Below are 27,624 nucleotides of genomic sequence, written 5' to 3'. Positions count from 1 at the left end.
GACCCAGTTTTCTTATCGACAGAGGAGCTCCGAAGAGGACTCCTTCCCTTTGGGCTGGTGGGAAGAACTAGCCTCAAGCAAACTACAAATTGAGCCATCTATTGATGTTTGTGACTCTCCAGGGCCGCAGACTGCGAATACCAGGAGACCTCCGACCCATTTGCAATGCAACGTATTGGCGAGACCGAATCCACCCGGAACCTTGGTGAGCTCCAGAGGCACGATCACACCATCCGAGTCCCCTCACCATAGTGCAGGACTGTATAATCAAAAAAGATCGACCAAAAGGATAACGGTCCTTTGTTGGAGCGGATACAAAAGGTGCCTAAACTGCAGACCGACCAAGGAGACCGAAGAAATCCACGCCAAGGGTCCTCTCTCGAGACTGCTGCTCTGACATCCCATTCAGAGTCCTTCCTTTCGTCACCAGACCGGGGAATCAGGAGACCGGGCCAGTCACTGCTGCACAGGAGAGAATCCAGCTACGTTGGCTTCTTCTAACCGAAGGTACTATGGGGCTAAACGTATAACTTACCTTGAGTCGAAGAGTCGCTCCAGTGTGACTGGAGTGCATTATGAGGTAGGGTGTGCACCCTACCTCTGGCACAGGCTTGACAGCTTGTTTCCTGTTAGGGAGACCTTCCCAGGTTCCCCCTACTCTGAGTTATATTACTAAACCTTTCCATTTTAGTGACTAAAGTATCCTGAGGAACTTTACCTCTTCTGCTGTTACATAAGACTTTGTTTCTGCTCTTACACTGACTTTTTGGTATAGTTAGGGATTGGACTTAAGCATTAGAAGCCGTGAAAAGAGTTACTAAAATGTAAAGCGTTGTTAAAGTATATATAACCAACCATTTTCCTTCCTACAGACTTCATTTGAGGTGGTTCTACTAAACGAATACAATTATGTATATGTTGTAAATCAATGCGAGTGCGCTGTAGTACCGATAATACAGTAGAACTGTCATTAATGTCATTCTCTGTAACAAATGCAACCGAAAGCCACTACTATTGAATCAATCACCCCTAAAAGGTATTGCTATTAATTCATATGTGTGTTGGTTAAGTGAAACAAGTATTTATCTTCCTTCCTTGTGTAAATAAGAATAAAAGTATATTTTAATATAACATTTACTGTTTAAGAGTTTCTTTGGACTATTGTATTTACTGGGTTCAGTGTACTTACCTATAGCTCACATCTACCTCCTATGACAAGCCTGGCTGCTCTGCCATTCTACAAAGATACTTTGGGTAGTACAGACGTATACTAAGAGTTGGGGACCTGTATGCCAAGGGATAGTGAGCCTTAGCTCAAGTGGACTTCAGGAAAACTCCCCTAACACTATCCTGACAATAATATTCCATTGGAAGAAGAATTGTGATATTCTAATATTTGCTTTACATCCTGGGAAGGATACTGTGTGGAGGAAACAATTGCTTTGGTTTATGAACTAGTGACATTTACTTTACCAGGAGGAATACTGTGTGGAGGGACACAATTGCTTTGGTTTTTAAATAAGTGCTTTGTGAAAGAGACATTTACTTTACCAAGTTGAAAGACGCATTGGATGGAAGAGACATTTTGTGTCTAACAGACCTTTTTAAAAGGTTTTCCTGAATTGATCCAGGGGAAGGGAGTCAAACCCTGGTCACAAGTACTTTGTAAGAGCTAGATGTTTGAACATTTGCACTGTTCGGTTTAAATGAAATCAGATATATTTACCTTGCGCATTTTGGTTATATGTATTAGTGTGAGGGTCTGATACATTTAGACAGTAAGTCATCTTGTTATAGTTTTAATTTGCTAGGTAGGGACATCCTCATTAGGATAGGGACAGGTAGGCATTTATCTCACCGCTCTTTACTTTTAATAAAATTGGCAAACATTGAGAAAACTACAACTTTGTGTCCGTCTTGCAATTCTTACCCCTCACATATGGTGCCGGGAATGGGATCAGACTAAGTTGATACAAATTGGGGAGCTGTAAAATTTGAGAAACTTAGTAAAAGCACCACCGTCCTACCATTGCTAGTGAACAATCTATAGGATTTGATCTATATATTGTAGAGGTGAATTACTTCAACCAGGAAACAGCATTGATATCAACAGACTTGGTTCTCGTTTCTCCCGCCCCGCCCCCAGGCACTTCCATCAGACTAGCCTCCAAGTCAGACCTGGGCTGGCACTATTAGACATACTGGCTGGAGTCATTGATCCAGATTATGGAGGGAATATAAAAGTAAGGATGCAAAATAATGGGAGAAAACCCTACCAAATTAAAGCCGGAGAAAGAATAGCCCTAGGGATCTTGGAGAAGGCTCGGTTTCCAAAACCCCAAGAAATTGAGAGCAGTAATAAAACAGAGACAGAGTCAGGGTTTTTGGGGAAGCAGATATAAAGCCTCCTCCTGTTCCAGTAATAAACTTTATTCCCACTGTCGAAGAAGAGGCAGAAGTTATTCCAGATCTAGCTTTTGCTCAAAGAAATGACCCCTTACTAGCAGAACTAAATTCTGCAAGTATTGCCTGAAGAGGAAGGAAGGGAAAAAAAAAAGTGGGATTTTTTTTTTCCTAAAGCCTGGACTGTTATAGAGGGGAGATGTTGGACCAGATGGTATTCCTAGTTCACATATCATGGTACCTAAAAGCCATACAAATATTGTTCTAGAAATTGCTCATCTTCATTTAACAGGGGGACACCAGGGAACAGCAAAAATTCGAGTGCAAATTGTGAACCAATTTTACTGGCCAGGAATGTATGCCGATATAAAGAATTGTATCAGTACTTGTGCCTCATGCCAGAAAACCAGTATTGAAATTCCTCCTCCAGTTCCCTTACAACCCTTACCAATTATAGATGTACCCTTTTCTCATATAGGTATGTATATAGTAGGTCCTCTAGAAACATCAAAACTACAGAATCGATATACACTGGTGACCTTAGACTATGTCACTTGTTACCCTGAGGATTTTCCATTACGGCATAACACCTCAAAACAGATCTTAAAACAATTGCTTTCCATCTTCTCTAGAAATGGGTTTCCAAAAGAGACTTTGGCAAATCAAGGATCTACGATTATGAGTAAACTTATGGCAGAGGTCAAAAAGATCCTTCAGATTAAAACTTTGCGTACCTCCTTTTACCATCCCCAAACTGATGGTTCGATTGAAAGATTTAATCAAACTTTGAAATACATTCTAAAGAAGTTGGTAGGAGCAGATGGAAAGAACTGGGATGTTATGATGCCATGGGCCCTCATTTGCCATTAGGAAAACACCACAGTCTTCTACTGGAGTCTCCCCATTCGAGTTATTGTATGGGAGGAAACCAAGTGATGTGGTAGATATGTTACAGGAAACCTGGGAAGAGAAAGAAAACGATATCCTTCCCTTATCTCAAACCGCTCAGCGATCAAACATATGGCGGCGGTTCGAGCTATAATACAGACTAACATGGCCAAAATACAAGATCAGAAGTAATACTATGATAACAAAGTAGTGAAAAGATCTTTTTCTGTGGGATAAAAGGTATTGGTTCTACTTCCCTCCTCTGAAAACAAAATGCTCTCCAGGTGGCATGGACCCTATGAGGTCATAGAACAAACATGACCTTCCAACTATCGAATCTCACAACCAGATAGAAAAATTTTAACTCACATCTATCATATTAACCTTCTTAATGGGTGGAGAGAAAGTCCCATTCCAGATACCTCAGTAGTATTAACCAGTCTACTGACTCATGAACATTACACTAATAAATTAATTCCTCCAGATTTGATACAAAACCAAAAACAAGATTTAATGGACCTTCTACAACAATTCCCTGATGGGTTTAGAAAGGAACCAGGGAGAGTTAAAGGAGTGTTGCATTATATTCGTACCCCTCAAGGAAAGGTTGTAATTATTCAAGAAGAGATAGAAGTCATGTTAAATGCTGATATTATCGAACCTTCACAAAAAGCCTGAGGTCCTCTCCTACTGTACTAGTCGCTAAACCAGACCAGTCATGTAGATTTTGTATTGAGTTCTGAAAGGTTAATGAAGTATCACAATTCAATAGTTATCCCATGCCTAAGAAAGACGATCTTACTGACAAGTTGGGGAATGTGGTACATCTTTGCAAAATTGATTTGACCAAAGGATAATGGCAAGTTCCAGTCAACTCAGCCGATAAGACGAAAACTGCATTTTCCTCTTCTATAGATCTGTTCCAATTCAAGGTTTTACTCTTTGGTTTACATGGGGCCCCGGCCACCTTTCAAACATTGATGGATCAAGTTCTTCGCCCATATGCTTCTTTCTGCAGAGCTTATATTGATGATGATATCATCCATAGTACATTGTGGAAAGAGTATATGTGCCATTTATAAGTGGTTAGTGGAGCTCTAAGGAAAGTTGGACTCACTGCAAATCCAAAGAAATGTTATCTAGCTAGGTCTGCAGGGAAATATCTAGGCTTCTTTGTAGGAATGGATTGGTCCACCTTCCAAACTTAATAAGTTAAAGCTGTCAAAGAAATTCAAACCCCCCCAAGATCAAGAAAGAATAAAGGGCCTTTCTTGGTCTAGTTGGATATTACAGGCGATTCATTCCTAATTTTGCATGTATCAATTTGCTTCCAACAGACAAATTTAGGAATGCAGAACCCCAAAAACTTAAATGGTGCCCAGTTATTCAGAAGAAACTTGACATTGGCTAAAGTAAATAAGTCAGTCAGCATAGGCTTAGTTTCCATGGTTCTGACTACAGACCAGAACCCAGGAAGACTCTGCAGAGGCTAATTTGCATCAAGAGGGTAGGCATCATGCAGCGGTGGAAAGAAAATGTATACACCAGTAGTTCATAATTTCTGAAAAGACAGGAGGTCAGACAATAACAAGCGTGCCTACTCAAATTAGAACGGGAAAATGCCCTTAAGCTAATATAATCAAAACTGAAAGAATGGTAAAGTTTCTGAATGGAAAAATGTAAATTATTTAGCATGTTAAAACTTTGAAATGTGTGCAGAATGAGTATTGCAGAGCAAATATTGCGTTCTGGGCTGAACAAACATATCATGATTGACCATACAATGAGCTTCCAATAAGTTAGGGATCTTAAGGAGTCAGATTTAAGAGTAGCAGGTTTTATTTATTGTATTTACTGTTCGCTTGTTAGGCTCTTCTACAGCAAGTAAATTCTGGTTCAAAGCGCCCACAGGGCAACAGGGAGAGGACATGGGGATGAGAAACATTAAAATACATAAAGAATATTAAATACAGGCGGTTGGAGGGGACTAACCTACTATGCCTTGTGAGTGTTCACAACATGCAAGTGCAGAAAGGAGGGGGAATTGTGGGTGCTGGGGTGCTCGTGGGTGAGCAACAGGTAAGTGCAATGTATGGTAAGTGCGAGCCTCCAGGATGGAGGGTGTGCCGGGGCACGTTCTGAGGATAGACAGAAGCTGAGGGTGATTCAGTGTGGGAGGTCAGGGCCCCAAGGATGCATAAGGGCCCTGGACACCAAACAAGCAACTGTGAGATTAGCGGACCTGAGAAGGGGGAAGAAGGAGGTAAAGAGGAAAGTCTTGAGGAGCTTCTGGAATTTACGAAAGTCCTGCTCAAGACGAAGAGGGAGGGGGAGGCTGTTCCAAAGAAGGGAGTCAGCTGAGGAAAGCGATCGACCTCCTGCCCTCCGTTTAGCTAAACGCTTTACACACAAAGAGTTGGTGCCAGAGGTCTACAGGGGGAATATTTAGTTAGAGAGAGAGTTGCAAATAGTGTGGTCCCCGGCCCCAGACAGCATTGTGGATGATACAGAGGGATTCAAATTTAATCTGTGAAGCAACCGGGAGCCAGTGAAGACTTTTTAGGTCAGGAGAGGTGCAGTCCCTGGGCTCCAAGCCAAGTATAAGACTTGCTGCTCTAATCTGGATTAGCTTGACGGGTCGCAGACTGAAAGAGGGTAGATTCAGGATGAGGCTATTGCAATAGTCAAGCGTAGAGAGAACCAGGGCTCAGGTAACGTTGAGCTTCTAGGGGAAGGTGAGAAAAGGTAGAATTCCTTTGAGAAGGAAGAGCTGAAATTGGGACTTCTTGGCAATGTCCTGAGTGTGAGGGAGGAAAGAGAGAGGGGAGTCTAAAATGACTCCAAGGTTTCTGGATTCAGAAGAAGGAGCAGGGGGAGAGCCCATGGAGGAAGGCCAGAGTGAAGGGAAGAAGTCAGGAGCAGGGGTCATAATGGGAACGATCCCCGTTTTGCTGGCACTGAGGGAGAGATCATTGGAAAGTGCACCAGGCCTGGATGGCAGATAGGCAGTCAGGGTGATGTAAGGTACAAGAGGGTCGGCAGGAAGTTTGAAGAAGAGTTGTGGGTCATCTGCATAACACTGGAAGTTGGGGAGAAGGAGGAGATGAGGAGTGCCAGCTGAGTAAGGTAGAGTTAAAGAGCCAAGGCGAGAGGATAGAGCCCTGGGGGACAGCACAGGTGGAGAAGGAAGTAGGAGAGGAGAAGGTGCCCAGGATGACTTAGAAGGAGTGGTCCGTTAAGAAGAAGGTCTGCCAGTCCAGTGCCCGCTCCAAGATACCAAGAGTGTTGTGGAGCCTTTGTATGAGCAAGGAGTGGTTGACTGTGTCAAAGGCAGAGGAGAGATCAAGAAGGAGGAGGACAGCTGGGGAGTTGGATTCCAGGGATGCAAGCAGTTCTTCATGGGTGTTCAGAAGAGCAGTTTCCGTGCCTCTGGATGTTCGGAATCCAGATTGATGGTAGTGGAGACCATCAACAAGTTAAGTGTGAGAGTTTGTATTTGTTTATTATTTATAACACGCACCGAACCCTGAGGTAACTGGGCGCTTGAGAGACTTGAGTGTTACATACATGTGAATAAATATACAAAGACAGATAGATAATAGATCAGAAGAGGGACCCTGGTTACAATTGGGTCTGGCAAGCATAGACAATTGTACAGTGACATAAGGAGGAAAACTGCAACAAGCAGGAGTAGACATTGATAAAGTGACAAAATGAGGAGGAGACCTGTAACAGTTGGGGCAATGGCAAAAAACATTAAAAAAATGGTCATAATGGGCATACATCCCAAGGAGAGAGTGAAGTTGAACTGGTGAATGGCAGTGCTGTGGGGTGGACACCTTGGAGTTTATTGAGGAGGCTTATTAGTGAGCCAGTTTTTGATTCTGGCTTGAGTGAATGAGTTGATCCGGTGGTACGAGAGGCTTGATGTTTGCATATTTTGTCAGACAGGTATTTGGGGGCTGTGTTCGAAAGTCATTTATGTATGATAGCCAGGGTTCAAAGTGTAATTCTGTCACAAATGGGCAGCCAATTGGCATTGTGTCTGAATGTGGAGATTTGACTAGGTAAACTGAGTGCAGCTCTTAAAGAGTTATTCTGGAGTACTTGCAGTCTTTTTATGTTGTGTTCGGAGGAGCCTAGAAAGAGTGTGTTGCAGTAGTCCAATTTTCGACAGTGCACGAGCCCTTGCTACGTAAAACAGCTGTTTGTCGATAAGTATGATTTGAAACTATAGATCAGTTTATTTGTGTAGGCTGTCAAACTATTGACCTTTTTTTTTTGAGCCAACGTTGCGTCAAGATAAAACCCCAATGTTTTTATTTCTTTAGATACTTTGATGATGTTGCTAGCAATGTTGAAAGATGTGTACCTACAGTCGAGTTTATTCAGTCGTGCTTGAGTGCCCACGATCATTAACTCAGTCTTATCGTCGTTGAGACATAAGCTGTTGGTAGCCATCCATGCTTGGATTTCAAGGTATATGTCATTCAGTAGTTTGGAGTCTTGGGCGTAGCAGCCGGTGAGAGGGATGAGGACTTGGGTGTCATCAGCATAGTTAGTGTAGATGACACCCAATTTGTCCAGGCGATCAAATAACATCTTTGTAAATATATTGTATAGTGTGGGTGACACACACAAGCCTTGAGGGACTCCGCAGAGAGTGAGTGTCGGGTTTGCTGAGGCTGAAGGGGAGAAGACTCTAGTGGTCCGATTTGAGAGAAAGGAATTGACCCACTCAGATGCATTTCGTGGAGAATGCTGCAGCTGAGGTAAGGTGCTTTGTGAGGATTTGGTGGCCAATGAGGTTGAAGGCCGCTGAAAAGTCTAGGAGTAGGAGAATCGCTAGCTTACCTTTGTCCTTCGCCTCGTCCATTTGGATCTTTAGATCAAGGCGAGCTGTCTCAGTACCGTGTCTGGGCCTAAAGCCTGATTGTCTGAGGCCTAGAAGTTCATTATCCTCCAAGTGTTTCTGAATTTGAAAATATGCCACCGGTCCAAGATTTTTAGGAGGAGCGGGACGGTGGTGATGGGCCTGTAGTTTGTGGGAATATTTGGGTTGAGATTGGGCTTATTTAGGAGGGGCATTACCCAGGCTTGCTTGAGGTTGTTAGGAACCTGGTTGGTTGAGAAGGAAGTATTTATCAGGGTGGTGATGAATGGGGCTACAATCTTTGCACCTTCCTTGATGATGGACGCTGGCCAAATATCCCCTTGGCAGTGAGAGGGTTTTAGGCTTGATATGATATCCTCTACTTCCTTGGGTGTAACTTGTGAGAACGTGAAGGGAGTACAGTGATGTGGGATGTTAGGTGCCGTGAGGGGTGGGAGGCGTTAGGGAGACTAGCTTTCTTGGAAGCAATCTTGTTTTGTAGTAAGGTGATTTTAGCAGCAAGGACTTTGAGAATTTGTGTACACCATTCCGCATCTTTAATGCAATCCGGAGCGGGAGCTGCTGGGGATTCTAGCTCTTTTAGTATGCTGAATATCTCCTTAGTGCTTGATTTGGCATTGTGGATTCTCAAATTATAAGCTTATTTTTTTGTGGAGCGGGTAGCAGCTTTGTAGTTTGCAGAGGCTGAGGTGAATGCTATTTTATTTGTGTCTTCCGCTGATCTTTTAGAGTTTCTAAGGATTTTTAGTTCTGGGGTGAACCACTTATTGAGGTGAGCGATGGGTTTGGCTTTTCTAAGTTTTGGCGGTGCTGGAGTATCTAGCTGTCATGATCCTACATGCCCCTCTGCCTTTATATCCTTGTTTTACCGCTGCAGTTTTGGACTAATCTAATTGCATGTTCCATTCCGGCTTTTGGGTTAAACCAGCAGATGCATTCTGCGACATGTATGCTGTCCAAAAGGAGGCTGGTATACTAAATACATTTGTTTGCAGCAAGCTACTAAGAGCTTCAGAGGGCCTGATTGCATTCACCTGTTCCAAGCTACTGCAGGCTAGGCTGCAGAGAGCTGGAGTGCACTTGATTAGAAACCACTGCTGCTGCAGACTACTGAAGCCAGGGCTGGGCTTCATTAAACACAGCTGCCAGAGTCTGCAATCAGCTCCACCCTGCTGGCCTGCTGGCTGGGAGGGCCTTGATAAGCTCACTTTGAACAGAAGCAGTTGTCAGTCAATTGCTTCCACTGGAGTTCATGCTGGTGCTCCTGTTACCAGTTTTTGACCTTTCCTGGAAATCCTCTTTTGGCCTTTGATTACTGTTGATGTTGATGCTTGCAGCTCCCTCTCCAGTCTGCTGCAGCCTTCTGCTCTGCTCCTCTGGGCTCCCACCTGACGGCTCTGCTGCACTCCGCTGCCTTCCGCCCTGCTCCTCTGGGCTCCCACCTGACGGCTCTGCCGCACTCCGCCATCTTCCGCCCTGCTCCTCTGGGCTCCCACCTGACGGCTCTGCCGCTCTCCGCTGCCTTCTGCCCTTCTCCTCTGTGCTCCTGCCTGACGGCTTTGCTGCACTACGCTGCCTTCTCCCCTTCTCCTCTGGGCTTCCCTGCCTGGCAACCTTTCCACACTCCTCTGCCTTCTGCTCTGTTCCTCTTGGCTCCTTGCCTTGCAAGCTGCCTGTTCTAGCCTCTGATATCCTAGCCTGTCCTGTACCTGGTTATTTCTTTCAACGCTGCTTTCTACTTGTATTAAATATTGGTCCACTGCGGTGCCTCCGCTTGAATCCGTTTTACAGTGTGACCCTGGGTTGGTCTCCGTTCAGGTCAGATAAGGGAAGACTTCTGTTGCCTTCACCTAGTCCGTTGAAGTCGTACCTGCCTCAGTATATGGTCTTTCAGTTTTAACCTTGCACTGAGTACAACAGTTTCCTCGGCACGCCTAAGTCATGACGTTGCTGTATGACTGTTAAGAGTAATCTGCTGGTACCGATCCCAAGGGCTTTCCTTAATCCCTGGAGACCCCTTATCATATTACAGTACACCCTTATTTCTGATCAATCCGTGTTGCCCAGTGTGCTTGCTCGTCTTTGCCTTTTCTCTGTCTCTTTGTTTACAGCCTGCTCCTGCAAATACCTGTTTCAACTAACAGCTTGGTATGTACCCTTTTTCTGTTATATGCTAGCATTGCCTCCGGAATCTCCATTATTCTACTTGCATACCGTGAGAGATAGCCTCTACCCTGTGCTCTCCGCCCAGACTTGTGACACTAGCGCTGATTTTAATGCGTCATTGTAGAGGTCTACCAACTTGATGGGATCCAGACCCTTGAACTTAAACTCATCGAGAATGTTGTTAATAAGGGGCTAGAGCCTATCAATGGTGATATTAGACAGTTTCTGGATAGGGATAGTGGGCCTAGGGTGGCTTTAAGTGGGCAGGCTGCCGGGATGGAGAACCGGATGAGATGGTGGTCTGACCAGGCCACTGGGTCATTTTGGAGAGAGGTGATGGAGCAGTTCAGGTCTGACACCCAGTCCAAGGTACGGCCTTTGGAATGAGTTGGTGTTGTGACTATGTTTAAAGCTCAAATGTGTGATAGAGTTATCCACAGCGGAGGCAAGAGCATCATTAGGGTCGTATAGGCCTAAGTGGAGGTCTCCTTGAAGGATAGTTTGGGACCAGAGTTTGGTGTTGGAGGAAAGGAGGTTTGAGATGTCCTCTTCAAATGAGGGAGAAGGGTCTGGGGGCCGGTAGATAAGGTGCATGAGAATTGTTTGAGTGGGCGAGAGAGTACGTTTCACCGAAAGGATCTCTGCAGATGGGAAGCTCGTAGGGCATATGGCTCTGAGGGCCAGGTGAGTTTTGGAGATTAAGGCCACTCCTCTGCCTTTGCCCATGTTCCTATCAGCCCTAGTAATGGTGTAGCCTTCTGGAAGGGCTAGGCAAAGTGCTGGTCCAGCTGCATGATGTAACCATGTTTCTGTGATAGCCAGAAAATCGAGGCTGTTGGAGGTAATCAGATCGGCAATCTCTGTGGAATGGGCTATAAGGGATCGAGCGTTGAGGAGTGCTCCTTTAATATTGTTTGGTGGCGGGAGGAGGCTGGGTTCTTTTGAGCACGGTGGTGGGTTGATAGTTTGGGAAGCAACAGAGAGGCTGATTGATTGCGGAGAGTTGAGATGCTTTTTAGCTTGGGCAGTACTTTATGGTTAGTGAATCGGGAGCCTAGTCTCAGTTTCCTAATGTGGACTGGTGGAGGGAGAAGTGGCGTGGGAGGTGAAGCAAAACAATGTAGCCATTCAATGGGGCTGAGTGTGGGCTTGGCTGCTGGATTCAAAGGTGCTTTGATGGTTGGATTGTGAATGAAGTTTGGTTGGACCGTAGGCAGGAAGTGTGATGGAGGGATTGTATGAACTAATGCAAGGATAGAGGCCATGGCCAGAGTGACTCTGTGGAAAGCGGTCATTCTTGGGAATATGGAGGTGAGAACCAGTAGGAGGAAGGTGGGCAGGGGTGACTGAGAATGCAGAAAGTAGTGCGGGTCAGTGGGGACACAGTGCAGTAGGTCTAATGCTGTCTGAGGGCGTATAAGGAGTGGTGCAGGAAGTTCAGTTGTTTAGTAGTACTTAGCAGTGAGTCTAAATAGTGCCAAGCATGTGTGGTAGGATCAGACGAAAATGGGCTGATTGAGATAACACACGGGCTTGGGCACAGACTATAAACAAAGGGTACTTGGTTGATACAATGTGTGCTGGTTCGAGGTCACACACGGGTCATGAACACAGTGATGATGCAGTGGACCATTAGACTGAGCAATGCACAGCAAATACAGTGGGTGTGCGGTTAGAATAAAAAAGGCTGATTCAATATTCACATAATGCAGGAGCATAAAGCGGGAGCAGTGGTCAATTAGGCTGAACAATACACAGCAAATACAGTGGACGCACGGTTAGAATAAAATATGCTGATTCAATATTCCGCATAGGGCAGGAACACGACGCAGAGCAATCGTCAATTAGACCGGGCGATGTAAATAGTGTGCAGTGGGCGTTTGGTTAGGCAGAAAAGCTGAAACAGGATTTTACTTGGCCAGGAACACAGTATAAAGGCAGTGGAGATTGGCAGAACAATGTGAGCAGAACAGTTCTATGTGAAGAGTGCATGGTGAACAAAATAGGCAGAATTAGGTTAATGTATGAGGCATAGGCACAATATATATGCGAGGAGGCATTTGGTCACAGCAGCACCGTGCATGTGCAAAAATGGGATAAATGGACGAGATAGCTTGGGCATAGAACATATGCATGAATGAACAACGTTTTTAAAGGGAGGTTCAAAGTTTGAGTCTAGGGAGAGGAGTACTCATTGGTGACCGGCGTGGTGTTGGAGCATCAGGGGGTCCAGGCGACAGCAGCCACGGAAGGCACAGACAGGCTATGTGCCTTATATCGGGTGCCTTGAGGAGAGGTGCCGGCTCGCGCCTTCCGGCGTGGCCGTGCAGAAAATAAACAGAGGATGTCCAATGAGGAGCGAAGAACGTTGCTATGCAACCGGCAGAAACATCGGAGCAGCGGCAATTGTATGCGTGCCACGCGGTTTTCGCGTCTATGGGGCACGAAGAAAGCAAAATCAAGTGATTTGGAGGCAGCAATGAGGTCGGCACATCAGAGGGGCGATCTTATGGGCGGCGGTTTTCAATCCTGCTGGATTGCAGATACGTCCTTGATGTCCCGTCAGGATCAGCTGTGCGTGCGGCTGTCCGGATCGTTGAGTTGGGGCAAGGCCAACTTCTCCAGCAGTTTCCCCAGGAAGGGGGTGATGGAGACAGGGCAGTAGTTTGCTGGATAGGTAGGGTCTGCCGATGGTTTCTTAAGGAGGGGGCGCACAAGGGAGTGTTTGAGGGAGGAGGGAAAAGAACCAGTAGCAAAGAAGTGGTTGCAGAGATCAGCGAGTGCAGGGGCAAAAGCGCCAATGTTGCCCTTTGTTAGGCAGAAACCTGTGCAGTTCCCTTAGGGACCACTGCCAAAGATTTAGGACTACAGGTGGTTGCCAGTAAACCCAATTGGTAGCAGTCTGTACCACTCAGATTTACCTGGTAGCTGTGGCTGAGCAGTCAGACCTCTCTCAAGATGAGTTAGGCAGTATATAGAGTATACACAATAGGTACAGAGATACAGTAGCACAAGCAAACACTGACCAGAGCTTTGGTGTAAAAGTATATAATTATTTATTTAAAGACACACTTGTAAATTACACTAGCACATAAAGAGGTAAGTAAATTCAACACACAGTCACTATTATATATATATACAACCCTAATTACTTATTAGACAAGTCTTAGTGAGAAACGCCACTTATTTTCAGACAGAGGTGAGTGCTTAACATAAGATGACACTCTAATAAGTTATAGAAAAAGGGAGGGAAAAGGCAAAGTTATGAAAGCACACAATTTCAATACTTTTCAAGGAACCACAGTGAGGCAGGTTAGACAAAGTCTACTGGAGAGCAAAGAAGTTCAAATGCCAGGCCCACTCTTAGAGAGAGCAAGCGAAATGTGTCCAGAATCTCACAGTGGGGTTATGCCCAAAGAGTCTTTGTAGAAAGTTCACAAAAGATCGAGATCAAGTCAGGAAAAGTTAGTTAACAGGCCCCAGGCTAGCCCAGGTTAGAAAGTCGAGGATTTACTGTCACCCCGAACGATCTGTCGCAAGGGAAGCCAGGCGGGATTCCGTACCTGAAAAATGGGAAGACCGCTCCAGCGGGGGCAGTTGTTCCTGGCAGCGGGTGCAAGTCAGTGTTTCGTCCAGAGGAAGAGGAGGTCTCGACGTGGAGGAAAGCTGAAGGTCGTTGCACTGCCAGGGAAGAAACCAGCCGCAGAGTTTCCCGGTTACAAGGTACCACCCTTTTCTTCATGGTAGTGGTAAACCGTGGTATTCCGGTTGCCGGGGTGCTTGGCACGGGCAAGACGGCCACGGGATGGTTCAGGAAGGCGAAAAGACGGGCAAACTGGTTATCCCCACCAGTCAAAGGAAGAAGACTCTCCGGGCTGGAGATCTCCTCTGTCATCGGGAAAAGTGGTGAGACGGTTCAGCAGGGCTCCACCGGTGGTGTCGTCGTTGCAGGTCGGCTCGGCTTCTCCCTCCTCGGATTCTTTAGGTCCTGTGGCGACGTCTGAAAACCCAGTCCCTAAAGCCCTGCTTTTATGCAGAAAACCCCCATTCATTCAGCCTAGCTGTCACTCAAACATGCTACGTGGTGAGCCGGGCGGCTCACCACTTGGGCCAATCACACAAGAGTGCGACTTGAGTTGCCGAGGCAACTCAGTCCAGGGTGCCTAAACCCCCTCCCACACACCCTGTGGTACACAGACAGAGTGGCACCACTTTTGGGAGGCTTCTGTGGAGAAGCCCGCCAAAAAGTGGAACAAAGGGCTCGACTTGGGTTGGAGTCACAGAAGCGAACACAAACGCCATTTTGGAACCAGGTTTCGGCAAAAAATACCAACCAGTGAATTTATATTAATTTAATAAACCGGCGGTATGTTCGAGGCTATATTAAAAAGTGGTAGCCTCGAACAATGGGAAAATCCCATAGGAATATATTCGCGGTTGAATATAAAAAGTAGTATCCACTGCCACCAGCCAAAACTCAGTCGGGGGGGACTGGACAGTGCCCCCTCGAACAAGAGACCCCGGGGCAATCGAATTGCCCCGACCAGTACGTCCACAATACGATGGTTTGTACTGGTTCTGTTCATAATTTGAGACTAGTAAAGCCAATGGTGACTTTACATGCCCTGGGAGACAGTAGTCAGTCCCAGGGTATGGAGTCTATGTTTGGGGGTCGCTACGACACCCCTGGGTTACTGCACGGAGGGTGCTGTGTAACCCACATTTCAAAAACACATGAAACCCTATGGGGAAAAGGACCCCATAGCCCATAGAACACATATCAAGTCAAAGAACACCTCAAATCATGTCTAAGAGTGGGAGGTAAAAGAGTATCACTCTTAGCAGTAGAAAAATATAAACCCCAAAAATCCAGCAAAGCTGCTGGGGGACTCACTAGTTTTGGGAAATTAGCCTTTACAGAGAATTCTCCCTAACACCCTTGATGGTTCTGGATGAGCAAGGGCAAACATGTTTGGAAGAGAACTTTGTGGAGCAGACAACTCTGGTGAATTCTTCAGGTGTGACAAGGAGTAAGAAGGAGGGTCAGTGGAAAAGGGAGGAAGGGGGGGGGTGAGGGATTGGTTGGTTGGGTGAGTAACAAGCCTGTTCAGGATGTCCTGAGTTTTGGTGGTGAAGTGAGTGGCCAGTGTGAGGCGCCGAGAAGGAATAGGGGTGAGGAGACTGCTGCAGATTTTGAAAAGTTCAGCCTTGTTGTTGTGTTGGATGTGCCAGATACCCGTGCCTGAATGTGGACCCTTTTCTTGGCATGGATAGTCTGTATTGCCTTTGGAACAGGCGACAGGACAGTTTGTCAGAGGGCGAGCCTGAAGTTTGCCACTTCTGTTCCGCTGCTTTGCACTTTCGTTTCAGGGCTGCAGGTTCAGAGTCGTACCAGGTGTTGCGCTTCGAGGTGGGTTTCAGGCGGATCCTCATAACTGGGGCAAGAATGTCAAGGGTGTTGGTGATGGACAGGTGGAAGTTGCTGAGAGTAGTGTTGGTGGTAGAGTCCGAGTTGGGGGGGAAGAGGGGATAAAGGTGGAAGTAAAGGCAGCAGCTGACACTCGTTTCATCGGGCGGATGTTCGTGAACGAGGTTGGCAGGGCTTTTGGAGGTGCAGTCAGAGGGCCATAGGGACCCAGGTGGGAGGAGAGAAGAGAGTGGCCTGACCAAGAGAGAGGGGTGACCAGAGGCGATGAGAAAGGGAGGTCGGAGTGGATGAGGGTGTCCAGCAGAGTGGGTTGGACCTGAAGGGAGAATGGAGAGGGATGAGAGGTGCAGAGTTCAAGGAAAAGAGTGGATGATGAGCCAGGGGATGTTAAAGTCACGCAAGAGGAGCAGGCTGGACGAGGTTGAAAGTAAGGAGGAACAGAAATCATCCCATTCAGAGAGGAACAGAGAGGGAGCGCCTGGGGGCCGGTAGATGGTAGCTGTTAGGCAGAATCCTGTGCAGTGCCCTTAGGGACCACTACACACAATTAAGACCACAAGTGGTAATACAAGTTCACCTTTGGTACAAGCCTGTACTACTATGTTAAAGTGGTACCAGTAGCGGAGCAGCCAGGCCTATCTCAAGAGTATATGAGCAGTAGCAGAGATTACACAAAGGGACCACAATTGCTGTGACCCAAGCAAACACTGACTAAAGGTTTCAGGTAAAAAATATAAGTACATTTATTTTTAAACCATCGGTTATAAAACACATAAATTCAAAACCACACGTAAAATACACTACACACAACCAATTAACTTGGTACAGTATAACTCAAGGTAAGTACCCTATGTTTTAACAGACCGGTGTTGTGAAACAAAAGACGTTACCGGAAATACATATGCGGTCACTTTTTGACAGTAATGACAGTTCGGTCTTACTAAAGATACGCGTATCCGCAGCAAGAAATGTTACCGGGGCATAAACCACTTAGCACCTGAGTTAATCAGAGAGAGTTGGGGGCAAACATCATAAGCAATACTTTTGTCAGGGCAGACAGAATCAGAGAACACTTGCTGACAGAAATACAAGAGTCAATAGGCCGGGGCCAGTGTCCGAGTTCCTGTTGTCCAGGATCACACAGTCGGACAGTTCAAGATTCAACGTTGCCAGGAGCACTTGGATATTGTCAACAGAGGAAGCAAAAGTTATAAGAAGGAGGGAAGACAAGGGCAAGCCTTGGATGAAGAGAAAAGGGATTCACCCTAGCTCTTCCAAGCAGAACACAGTACCTTATTCAAGGAAGAAGCTGGTGCCACTGCAGTTGTTCCTGGTAGTTTCCTGCACACCCACGGTTCCTGGTGCTTCGGTCGTGGTGACGAGAAGGACGACGTCTGGAGGGGTCTGCACTACGCAGGGATGAAGCCAGCAGCAGCGACGGTGAATAAAAGGTGTGTTCCTTAAAAACAGGAGAGGCTCTTCAGATGGCTATCCGGACCACTACAGCAGTGTGCAGCGATTTCGACCAAGAAGAGGATCCTCTGGCTGTGGAAGATGAGCTGGTTGACCCCACCAAGCTCAAGGGAAGAAGACTCCGGACTGCATCTTCTCTGGTCGTCGAAGGGTAGATAGCTCAGGACTGCAGCGGGGCTTCACCGGGACGGATTAGTTGCAGCAACAGTCTTCTTCTCCGCTTCTCTTCCTTGTAGTGCCAGTGGTGACTTTGCCTTCCAGCCCAAGTGTCCTGCCTTTTATGCGAAAATCCCCCATTCACACAGCCTGGCTGTCAATCACGCAGCAGGAGGGGTTGTCCAGCCCGACAACCACCTCAGCCAATCATGGCAAAGTGCGACTTGGGTTTCCTAGGATACCCTGTGCAGGGGGTGACTACACCCCTCCCTCACATTCGGCCCACCTAGATACTGAGGCGCCTAGAGGAGGGCTTCTTGGCAGAAGCCTGCCAAAAGACAGTGAACAAAGAAGGCAAACCTGGTTTGCCGCGCAAAGTAAAACACAAGAAGGACTTTAACAAAAAGAAATGGTGAATAAACCCGACCGGAGCCAAAAGAAGGAGTGTTTATCTAAGTCTAAATGTTAAGAGCAAAACAAGGCTCTAGGGGGGACAGATAAAAAGGGTTAAGAAGTAACCCTTTCCAATACTCCATGTAAAATGGGGTGTACTGTATCTGTGGTTAAATGACTATGTAAAGTTAATGGCAATTTTACCCTTTTCTGGGGGACAGTTGTCAGCCTCAGAAATGGAGTCGGTGGGAAGTCTAAAAGACAACCCTGTGTCACTGCACTGAAGGTGCTGTCTAACACACAAATGGGTGGGGCTACTGATGTGGTGTACTCCAGAGTCCACAATCACAAAAACAGATGAAATACACATGGCAAAACATGGGTAAGAGTTGGGGAGAAGCTCACACTCTTACCAAGTGAAAATAATAAACTCCAGAATTACAGAAAAGCTGCTGGGGGACTCACTAGGTAAGGAAAATTGGCCATTGAATGATAATTCTCCCCAACAGTAGCAATGGTTAGGGTGGAGGAGGGAGAGATGACCAACTTGCATACCAGGCTCTCAAAGGAAGAGTAGAGCTGGGTGGGTAAGATGGAAGAAGGAACCCACTCAGGGAAGATTAAGGCAACCCCACTACCAGCATAGTGAGGTCGCGGGTTGGAAATGATCTTAAAGCCGTCAGGTAGGAGGGAGTCAAAAGCAGTGACTGAGCTGGCATTGAACCATGTCTCAGTAAGAGCAAGAATGTCAAGGTCATTGACTTCAGGAAAGAGGCAGATGTCAGCAGAGTTGTTTGTTGGCTGAGCGTGCATTAAGAGTCGCCAGTTGGCGACGGTCTCTGCCTTTTAAGGTTTTCTGAGGGGGGAGTACAGTGGCGTGGTAGTCCAGTCAGAGGGGGCGGGAGGGACAGAGTGTGGTAGAGGGAGAGGCAGGCGAAGGAAGAAAGTTAATGAGGGACTGCAGGATCTGGTCAAAGAGTAGGAGGTTGGCTTGAGGACCCTGAACCAGCATAGTGCCAGTGTGGTAGACATTAATGATGCAGCTTGATGAACTTCCCACTTGGTGCCACCATTAATGTGAAAGGGGAGAGAGTAGAGATGAGAAGTCCACAGGCCTGGCGAGGGGACATAGAAGAGGATATCTGTGAAGATCTCTCTGGAAGATGCACTGACATAGGTGTCTGCAATGGGAAGCCCAGGATTCGCACCCAGAATGTCTTTTTTGTGCTTTTTATCATCCAGACTTCATGAGAAAGGGAGGATAGGTGATTGTGTAGCAGTTAGAGAAGATTGGAGAGATGGTAAATGCCATCTCAGTGGCAGAGGATAGATGAGAGAGGAAAAGAAGGGGGGCTGCACTACACAGTCCTGGCCGTTATTCCAAGGCGACCTAGTAGTTAAGGAGGGCACATATACAAATGTAGAGCAATAGGTGGGGCGCAGGATTCAATTTTAAAAAGGATCACAATGCACAAAATGGATGCAAGATTTGGTTTCCCTCGTTAATATCATTCTCTCAGAATTCAGAGGAGAACCATGTGGCACCTTTTCCAAAAAAGTGATTCATATGGTCAACATAAAAAGACATACATAAATGATTTTCCAAAGTTTGGAACTTGTGGAAGACAATTGTACTTGTATGCAATTGCTGGTATGTACTTACATTCGCTTTTGCTTCAGCACTCTCATGGCTTTTTGTTTCACCATATTCTGAAATAAAAATGTAAAAAAATAACTGTTTTTGGATGCAATAGCCAACTTTGTTTAAGAATTGATTTTAAAAGAAAGTGTTATTCTTAAACTATGTCAAGAAATGCTCTATTGTTTGTCCAAGTCCTCTGCCAAGAGAAACAATAATCGAGAATAACAAGAAGTCTGGCCTTCCATTAATTTGTAATAGTTTATTTGTAAAGCACTTATACAAAAGTGAAGTGTTTCAAAGCGGGAGGGGAACAAGGGAAAACAATAGTTATTCTTAGGCCCTGAAGTTTCCGAATGATCAAACAAAATGAACTAGTATACTAGGTTAGAGGCATTTCTACTAGTGCAAGTGCTTGACAGGAAGGAAGGAGAGAACGGGGTGGGGGGGAGTGGGGGGTGGAAAGAGAAAACAATCCATAAGATGCCGTACTAGGCCTAACGACTTGTCAGATAGTACAAGTTCATGACACCGAGTGTGGAGAGAGGGAGGGGGGGGGAGGAGCGGGGGTAAAGGACATACAGAACAATAAATGACCGTACTACGCCTGGCCACATTCAGACCAATTGATAAGTCATCATCAATAATGTGCCTATGCACAAGTGTTCCAGGTGCAACCAAGCTAGGGAGGGAAGACAAGAGAGGACAGGACAAAACGATCTTGCTTGGCCTAGTGCATTCAAGGTTGCGCAAGTGCGCACACAGGAAGTGCGAGGGAGGGGAAACAAGTGTGCCTTATTATTTCTAAGGAGGTCCATGCCAGATGCCACCACATTCTAAGCACTTCACTGGCGATTAAACCCATGTTGCACAGCATCGTTATGTTCCGATGGCAAACGCGTTCCCCCAGAGCCATCAAATCTATACAACATGCTAGGGTTCTTTCAGCTTCAAATAGAAAAAACGTACAGTGGGCAGATCACATTTTATAAACAGGCATAAGGCATCCCAAATACTACAGCAAACTTTTTTTTTTATAGATACTAGGCATATTAGGGATCAGGAAGTAGGTCTACACCCAAATAAGTGGCGAGTAAAATAATGGAGAAATCCATTTAGTTCTTCAAAACAAAATGATAATTGGTTATCTGTTAAATTTGTGGTCAGCTACCACAGAGCCGCTTTTAATTATTTAATCTACAACAACCCGAAGGCTCGATCCATGTCCCAGCAAAAGCAGGCTTATGAAGTTTATTTTGGGATACGTGCCATTCTATTTCAGCCGAGCAGTTTGGCTAGAAGGTACGGATATATTAAACCAACAGTGGGGGACTGTAAGGTAACTTGGCGAAATGAAACCTTTGTTTATTCATGAGGAATATACCGAACTTCACAGTGCTCCTTTAATTGGGTCATGGACCAAAAGGAATTTTGAATAATAGCAGGGAAAATAGGAAAGGAAGTTACAGTGCTAAGAGAATTCTATTAATCCTATTTACAAACCTTTACCAAGTATATGTGCATGAAATCCCACTCACTGGAGTCTGACACACGCAGAACTGAATACTTTGTTAGATCTTCAAATGGTTTACCTCGTAATACGGTGTCAACATTTCTCCATTATACACACAAACTCAGTTTGACTCTGAAAAGATTGAGTGACCCTGTCAAGGGGGGAGTGAGAGGAGAGTGTGGGGCAAGAGACTCATAAGTAAAAACCAGCCCTGCGCCCCAGATATTCGAAGTGGGAATCCCATCCTTGTAACACAAATGTCAAAAGTACCAGTCTGTCTCCTAATGCATCCTAACCCAGTAGTTGCTGGCCAAAGTTCTCCTTCTAATTGCAGGACTGCAAATCCCAGCAAAGCAGAAAAGTCACCACCAAATCAGAACAAATGAAATTCTAGCCCACAGCACGACAGGGATGCAGCAAGAGAACATCAGACTGTTTGAAAAAACGTGCTGGAAAAAAGGGTTTAAAGCCTCACTTGGGTCCTGGGGAAAAGAAGGCCCGATTGGTGATGAGGGTCAGGTGAGCGCTGCAGCCAGTGGAAAGGGAAGAGGTAGACAGACCCACCAGGCACACACTATAAAAGCAGACAGCAGGAAATGCAGAGTGCATGCTGGACAGTTGAGTTCACAGGAGGAACTGGACTGAGAGACCAGGCAAAGGACAAATGGCGGAGAGTTGGTGGCAACGCTTAGCAAAGATGAGGTATTTGTGAGCGAGAGAGGGGTACCAGTTGTTTGTAGTGTAGTTTCGTACAGACGTGGGGATGAAGAGAGGGGGAAAAGAGGGGGGGAAAGAAGGGGAAAACGAGGGGTGAGAAAATATAATTTTTGCGCACTTATAAATGCGCATTTCGAAATTCAGATTTTTCTACCGCAATATTTTGGGGTGATACCGTTTGGGGTGTAGGAGAGAAGTGGGAAGGCGGTGAGAGGAGTGAGTGTAGTGAAAGAGTGAGCAGGAGACCATATCCCTGTGCTTGGGGACAGAAGAGTAGTAGCTGTGCGGTGAGAGTAGTAGTTATGTGGAGAGGCTAGTAGTGTGAAGGAGAGGGAAGTAGAGTGAAGAAGAATAAGAGTCATGTGGAGGGTTTGGTAGTAGTATGACGGAATAGTAAGATCCAAAGGTGGAGGTTTATCACAAATATGTACAACATGAGGTAAGGAGTCATAAAAAATGGTCTGCCCTACGATATAACTAAAGCATTTGTGGGCCAGAACTGTGTCGCCTGGGAACCAACAGGAGCTGTAGGTACGATCTACCCCACTAATGTTTTGCTCAAAGTATAAACACTACTGGGAAATATACAATAGGTCATTGTTTATTTGTATTTTGTGATCTTTGGAGGTCACTCAACTCTACCTGTTTTGGGTTTTCATTTCTCCACCAAATCCATTATGGGGCTAGTAGTTTTGTGTCCGTTTAAATACTTAATTTTTGTGATTATACATAAATGTTAAGCCACTCACCAGCATTTCCGGTGACCATAGTGAGAACCGTCCTGGTAAAGCCAGACTGAACCTAGTGGAAGCAAACAGAGCGGAGTCTCACACAGAGGGTCCACAAGCCACAACAATCAGGGACTCCTGGCCTGGTGCATACGGACCACAGAGGATCCAAAACAGCAGGAAAGGTGTAGCAGATAGGCGAGAGGTCTGACGAGGAGCGTCATGCACCTCCCTTCCAATGGGAAGTCAGTGAAGGCAAATGGGGCCCAGAGAGAAACACTTCAGACAGGGTTACAGCAAGGGCAGACAGACAGTGAAAACAGCTTCAGTATCCACCACAGTCGCAAAGCGGTATCTGGCATCACAAAGCTTCTTTTAGAGCTTGCTGCCAGAAACAAGCATGCCACGCAGGCCTGGGCTGTCGCAGATGGCTCGAATAATTTCCACAAACTCAGGGAAACAGTGCAAGGGTTTTTATTGTAAGAATGCAAGAGGTGAAACCAATGGGTGCCCCTGACTCTCCTCTCGCCGCTCACCCATGGGCTTACACCACCCTAACCCAGGCTTCCCTATTTTCCATCAGCAACAGAGATCTGTAATCTCTAGTATTTGATCTAAACTACTCTGGTGGTGAGGGACTAAAGGCCACAGCCGTATCTACTTCACTCACTGTGGTAATTTCCAAGGGTTCCCTGCTCTCTTGGTATCCACAATGATACATTTGGATTCAGGTATTGTGTTCGCCCCTGCCACACTTTCCTGCTCTCGCCTCCTTTTAATTGTTTCCCAGATGTTGTCCCTCTCTCTTCCTGTTCCCCTCCTACTCTCTACCTTTCTCCCTTTCTCTGCCTTCTTTCTCGCGCACTGTCCACCGTTTTCTCTCCCTCCCTTCCACCGCTTGCCTTTACACTTCCTACTCCCTCTCGTCTTTACTCCTACTCTCTATACCTTCTCACACTCCTCCTCCCCCCCCGCCTCCTACCACCAGCCACTCTGTCTGCACTCATCCCCTCACCCTCTACTCTCAGTCACACCGTTCAAACCATCTCTCCCTTCTACTCTCACTCTCTCCTAGCTCTCCTTTCTCACACCCACTCTAACACACACTCTCACAACCAGTTTCAACTTTCACCCTTGGCACTGCTCCTGCTCACTTTCAATACCATAGCTGCACTCAAATCCACAACTGCTACAGACTTCTCAACACTACTCGACCTTCCTCCTGATCTCTAGGTCCACCATCGCACCCCCTGATCTCATCCAAGCACCATTCACTTTGACATTGCCGAAGGCCTTTTATACCTGTGACTTCCGGATGTTCTCTTTTGCTCCCCTTCCCACTGGTGCTGCGCCTCACATAAGAATTTTGGCCAATCTTACCCTATTCTTTTCAAAGAGGCTTGATCATCACGCTGCTCAGCTTCAAACGCCCTCATTAGCCGCACCCATTTCCCATGAATGGATTTAAAACGCAGTCCGTGAAGTCTGCTCAAGTCAGTGTTCTTTTGGCATCCAATTCTGTGTTCGCCATGGTAAGTCCTCTTTTATGCAGGTTTGCTGGAGGCTGATCTACACCCGACCTCCGGAATCTGCGTTGGATTTGGCGCTTCCCTGTCTGTTGGTTTCCTCAGTCTCCCCGTTGCATTCTGGAAATGCAATCCTACAAATAAAAACTCTGGCCAGAAAAGAGGCTCGAAGGCAGTAGTACCACCATTATCAAGCAAGGCACATTCAGGGGGTTCACTGACTAGGGCCCCCTTTTTACCCCCATTTCACTCACCCCACATCTGGACGTGGGGGCTCTGCCATACACCATACAAGGCTACCCAACAGTTTTTTTAAATGTATTTTTATTTGTTTATAGTTCAAATACAAAAATGTAGGACCTTTACAAAAACAAAACAATTTAAGAGAAAAGTAAAATATTTACATTTACAAATAAAATGTTCTTCTTCTTATAACACAGTTTAAGATAAAAGATATCATACTTACCATTTGTATCCTTTTAGTTCTTTAAGCTTAACAGCTCCTTTTCAATGTGCTTACATAAGCTACCAGTTCAAATACCAAGGGTTTATGCGTGCCTTGCATCATACGTGCCCAAAGGAATTGCAAACAGTCTTCCAAGTCAATGTTTGAAAATTTCGCAAGTCGATTAGTCCTCATTGACTTGAAGTGTGGGCATTCAAGAATAAGGTGTTTCATGGACTCAATCGGTTCGTTACATAAGGGGAAACGACCTTTAGTAAATTTTAGGTTCAATCTGTACCATATATATGCTTGTCTGGTATGGTTGCATGGGAATAAATTGACATGATCGTATCTAGGAATACGTTGTTTAAGAAAAAGTACCATACTCTTTGTACATTTTATATGTTGATATTCTTTCAATTGTGAACAGCCAATCCTGCTCAAAAAGCTTCCTTTTTGCAAAGCCTGATCGCAAGTGTACATCTTCAATAGTAGTAGATAAAGATTTCAAAAGAAGCTGCATACTAAAATGGTATTTGTTGAAGGAGGCTGAAGTAGAGGAACCCAACGTACATTTCAGATCTTCGTACAAAGAGTTTTTAGGTGGGAAATTAATTTTTACATAGCAAGATAATTGTTGCCATTTCCAGCGTGCCGATAGTGCAACCGGGCCAAACTCATGGCATATTACTGCTTAGGTGTACACATAGGGAGGTGCATAACAGATTTTATCAATGAACCCTGCGTGGAATCAAGAATTGCGCTCATATTACATAGGCACATATCCAAGGAATACAAAATGACACTTTCTATTTTTAACGTTAGGAACTCAATCATGGGGATTAATGAAAATGTACAATATTTTTATTAAATAAATCCTTTTTAGCTGGGATAATAGAGGACGGGATTTGTTTTTAATCAATTCTGTCCATGCATTAATAGAATTTTGAGCACTAAGATTGTATCCCAAGTAGATTGCGCTGAGCGTACAAGGGATTTGAGTTTTCATAATCTCCCAGTTAAATCCCTTACTGTTTTGTTTCTTGCCAAATTTTAAAATAGCCGTTTTTGCGGGATTTGGGGTCAAATTATGAGCAAATGCAAATTCCTCGAAGAGCAATAGCTTAGTTTGTAGCCCTGCCGGAGTTGGGTCAAAAATAATGATATCATCTGCAAACGCAATCCACTTCATCCGTAGCAAGCCAATTTTAACAGAGAATAGGTTGCTATGGTCCCATTCCCTATCAAGGTCAGAAAGATATAAATTAAAAAAGGTTGCTGCTAAATTGCAGCCTTGCTTTAGACCAATGGATGTGCTAATGGGATTGGTTGTTCTTCAATCTGCAGACATTTTTATTTTGTAAGAAGTGTTAGTATGGAGTTTAATGAACCAATAAAGTAATACGGTAGGGATTCCCATAGTCCTCATTTTGACCCACAAGAGATTTCGCACAACATTGTCAAAAGCTGATGAAATATCTATCATGGCTATATATACGGAATGCACATTCTTTCCCTTGGTGCCAGAAATCAAGTGTGACATAATAGCAGTATTCAGGGAGGTACTCATGGCCTTCCTAAAGCCCGTTTGGCATTTTGAGTGCTGGTGGTTTTCCTCAATGAACTTTTCGAAGTCATGTAACAGAAGAATAGCGAACAATTTTGCATCCGTGTCAATCAAAGAGATAGGCCTGTAATTCTGTGGTAGAGAAGGATCACCCTTTTTGAATATTGGGACAATATTCGCTGTGGTCCATGAGGTGGGGATATCACCAGTACTGATAATGAAGTCGAATTTAATTTTCAGAATTCCCACCCAAAACGCGAGGTCGGCTTTATAAAGGCATGGAGGGAGGCCATCGGGGCCTGCTGATTTAGAATAAGATTTTTGAAATTGCCCATTTAAGATCCTCCAATGACCATTCCAAACGTGCGATCCTGCTGTAACACAGCTGCATATTAGAGACAGACTCAAATCTCGTAGGAACATGGAACTTCTCTGTTATGTAATCACACCATACTCGGTCAGATATACAGAAAGACGTTTGCAGAGTGATGCTTTTATCATCACTTTTGATAGTATGCCATATTGTTCTAGTATCATGAGATGATATAGCTCTTATAAGGTCACAATTCTCTCTGTTATACTTGAGAATACGGGCATGTCTAAGGTTCCGCTTAAATACCTTCATAATTTGCAGTCGCATAACGTGATAGTGCAATGCCCCTAGACCTGAAGTTTTAAGTTGTCCGAGTGCCTTATTTTTCTCTCTTTTTAAAAGTTTACAAGTGGAGTCAAACGGATGATGATGGTCGCTCCTAGCATACCTTTTACTAAAGATTGTAAGTGGATTAGTGATCACATCAGAGTAACATTCAATCAGTGAAAGTTTAATTACATGGTCAGGCGGACCAAATGAGGATATTTTGTGCGGTACATAACAAATTGCTGGCACAATCCCCGACTCCATCTAATGGAAATTTGGGGGCGATCAGACTCTACTAGAGCTAAAGCTGGCTCAATACCTAGTAGATTACATCTCAATTTCAAACTGCACGAAATGCGTGCATGATCGCTAGAGAGAATGCGACTGCATTTCAAGGTTGAGGTGAGAGCAGAAAGGTTGTGGGAGACAAATATGAAGTCAATCGTCGAAGACTTGGATCCTCGAAACCATGTAATTTGCGACTTCATATCGTCACCTGCAAGGATGTCCATATCCTAATCTCCCAAAAACACTCTGAATTTCGCCCCCCTTCCACGAGATAGGGGGGGAAGATTTAGATGACCCACATTCACTCAAATCCCTGAAATCACAATTAAAGTCATCTCTGATGATAATTTCTAAAGATTGAAGTTTACTGGATATATTTTCTAAGCAATCATCAAGTTCGTCCAGCATTGCATCAATCGGGGTAGCAGCAGGATTCCAGTATAATGAAATCAATAATATGGGTGGATATTTTGACAAGTTAATCTCCACAAGTACACCCAACAAGCTTGCTGATTCCCAGACCCACTTAGGCTGTAAGTTAACCGAATTGTTAATAGCAATTGCAAGGCCCCCAATTGGTCGACCTAAGCGGGATCTCTTTGCCAAGTTACAATAGTTGGAGAAGCCTGGTATATTAAATGAGGTCAATTTCATAGACTCCTGTACTATTATAATGGTAGGTTGGTTCTCTAACAATAATGATGCGTTCCAGCTCATCAAATTGGCGTGACCACAGGTGTTCCAAGAGAGGACCTTTCAG

At 45.2% G+C, this 27,624-nt stretch overlaps 1 protein-coding gene across 1 annotated transcript in view; it reads right to left on the bottom strand.

Annotated features, from left to right (window-relative positions):
- CHMP5 (charged multivesicular body protein 5) overlaps positions 1–27,624 on the bottom strand; it is a 295,753-nt gene that overhangs the window by 150,218 nt on the left and 117,911 nt on the right. The window contains exon 3 of the mRNA XM_069620542.1: positions 19,465–19,511. Coding sequence (XP_069476643.1) covers positions 19,465–19,511 — 47 coding nt within the window. The remainder of the gene's footprint in view (positions 1–19,464; positions 19,512–27,624) is intronic.

The sequence above is a fragment of the Ambystoma mexicanum genome, chromosome 5q (genome assembly GCF_040938575.1).
Source record: "Ambystoma mexicanum isolate Mex_15411 chromosome 5q, UKY_AmexF1_1, whole genome shotgun sequence".
Classification (NCBI taxonomy): Eukaryota; Metazoa; Chordata; class Amphibia; order Caudata; family Ambystomatidae; genus Ambystoma; species Ambystoma mexicanum.
Note: the sequence above shows the minus strand (reverse complement) of the source record. Positions and strands in the feature narration are given on the sequence as shown.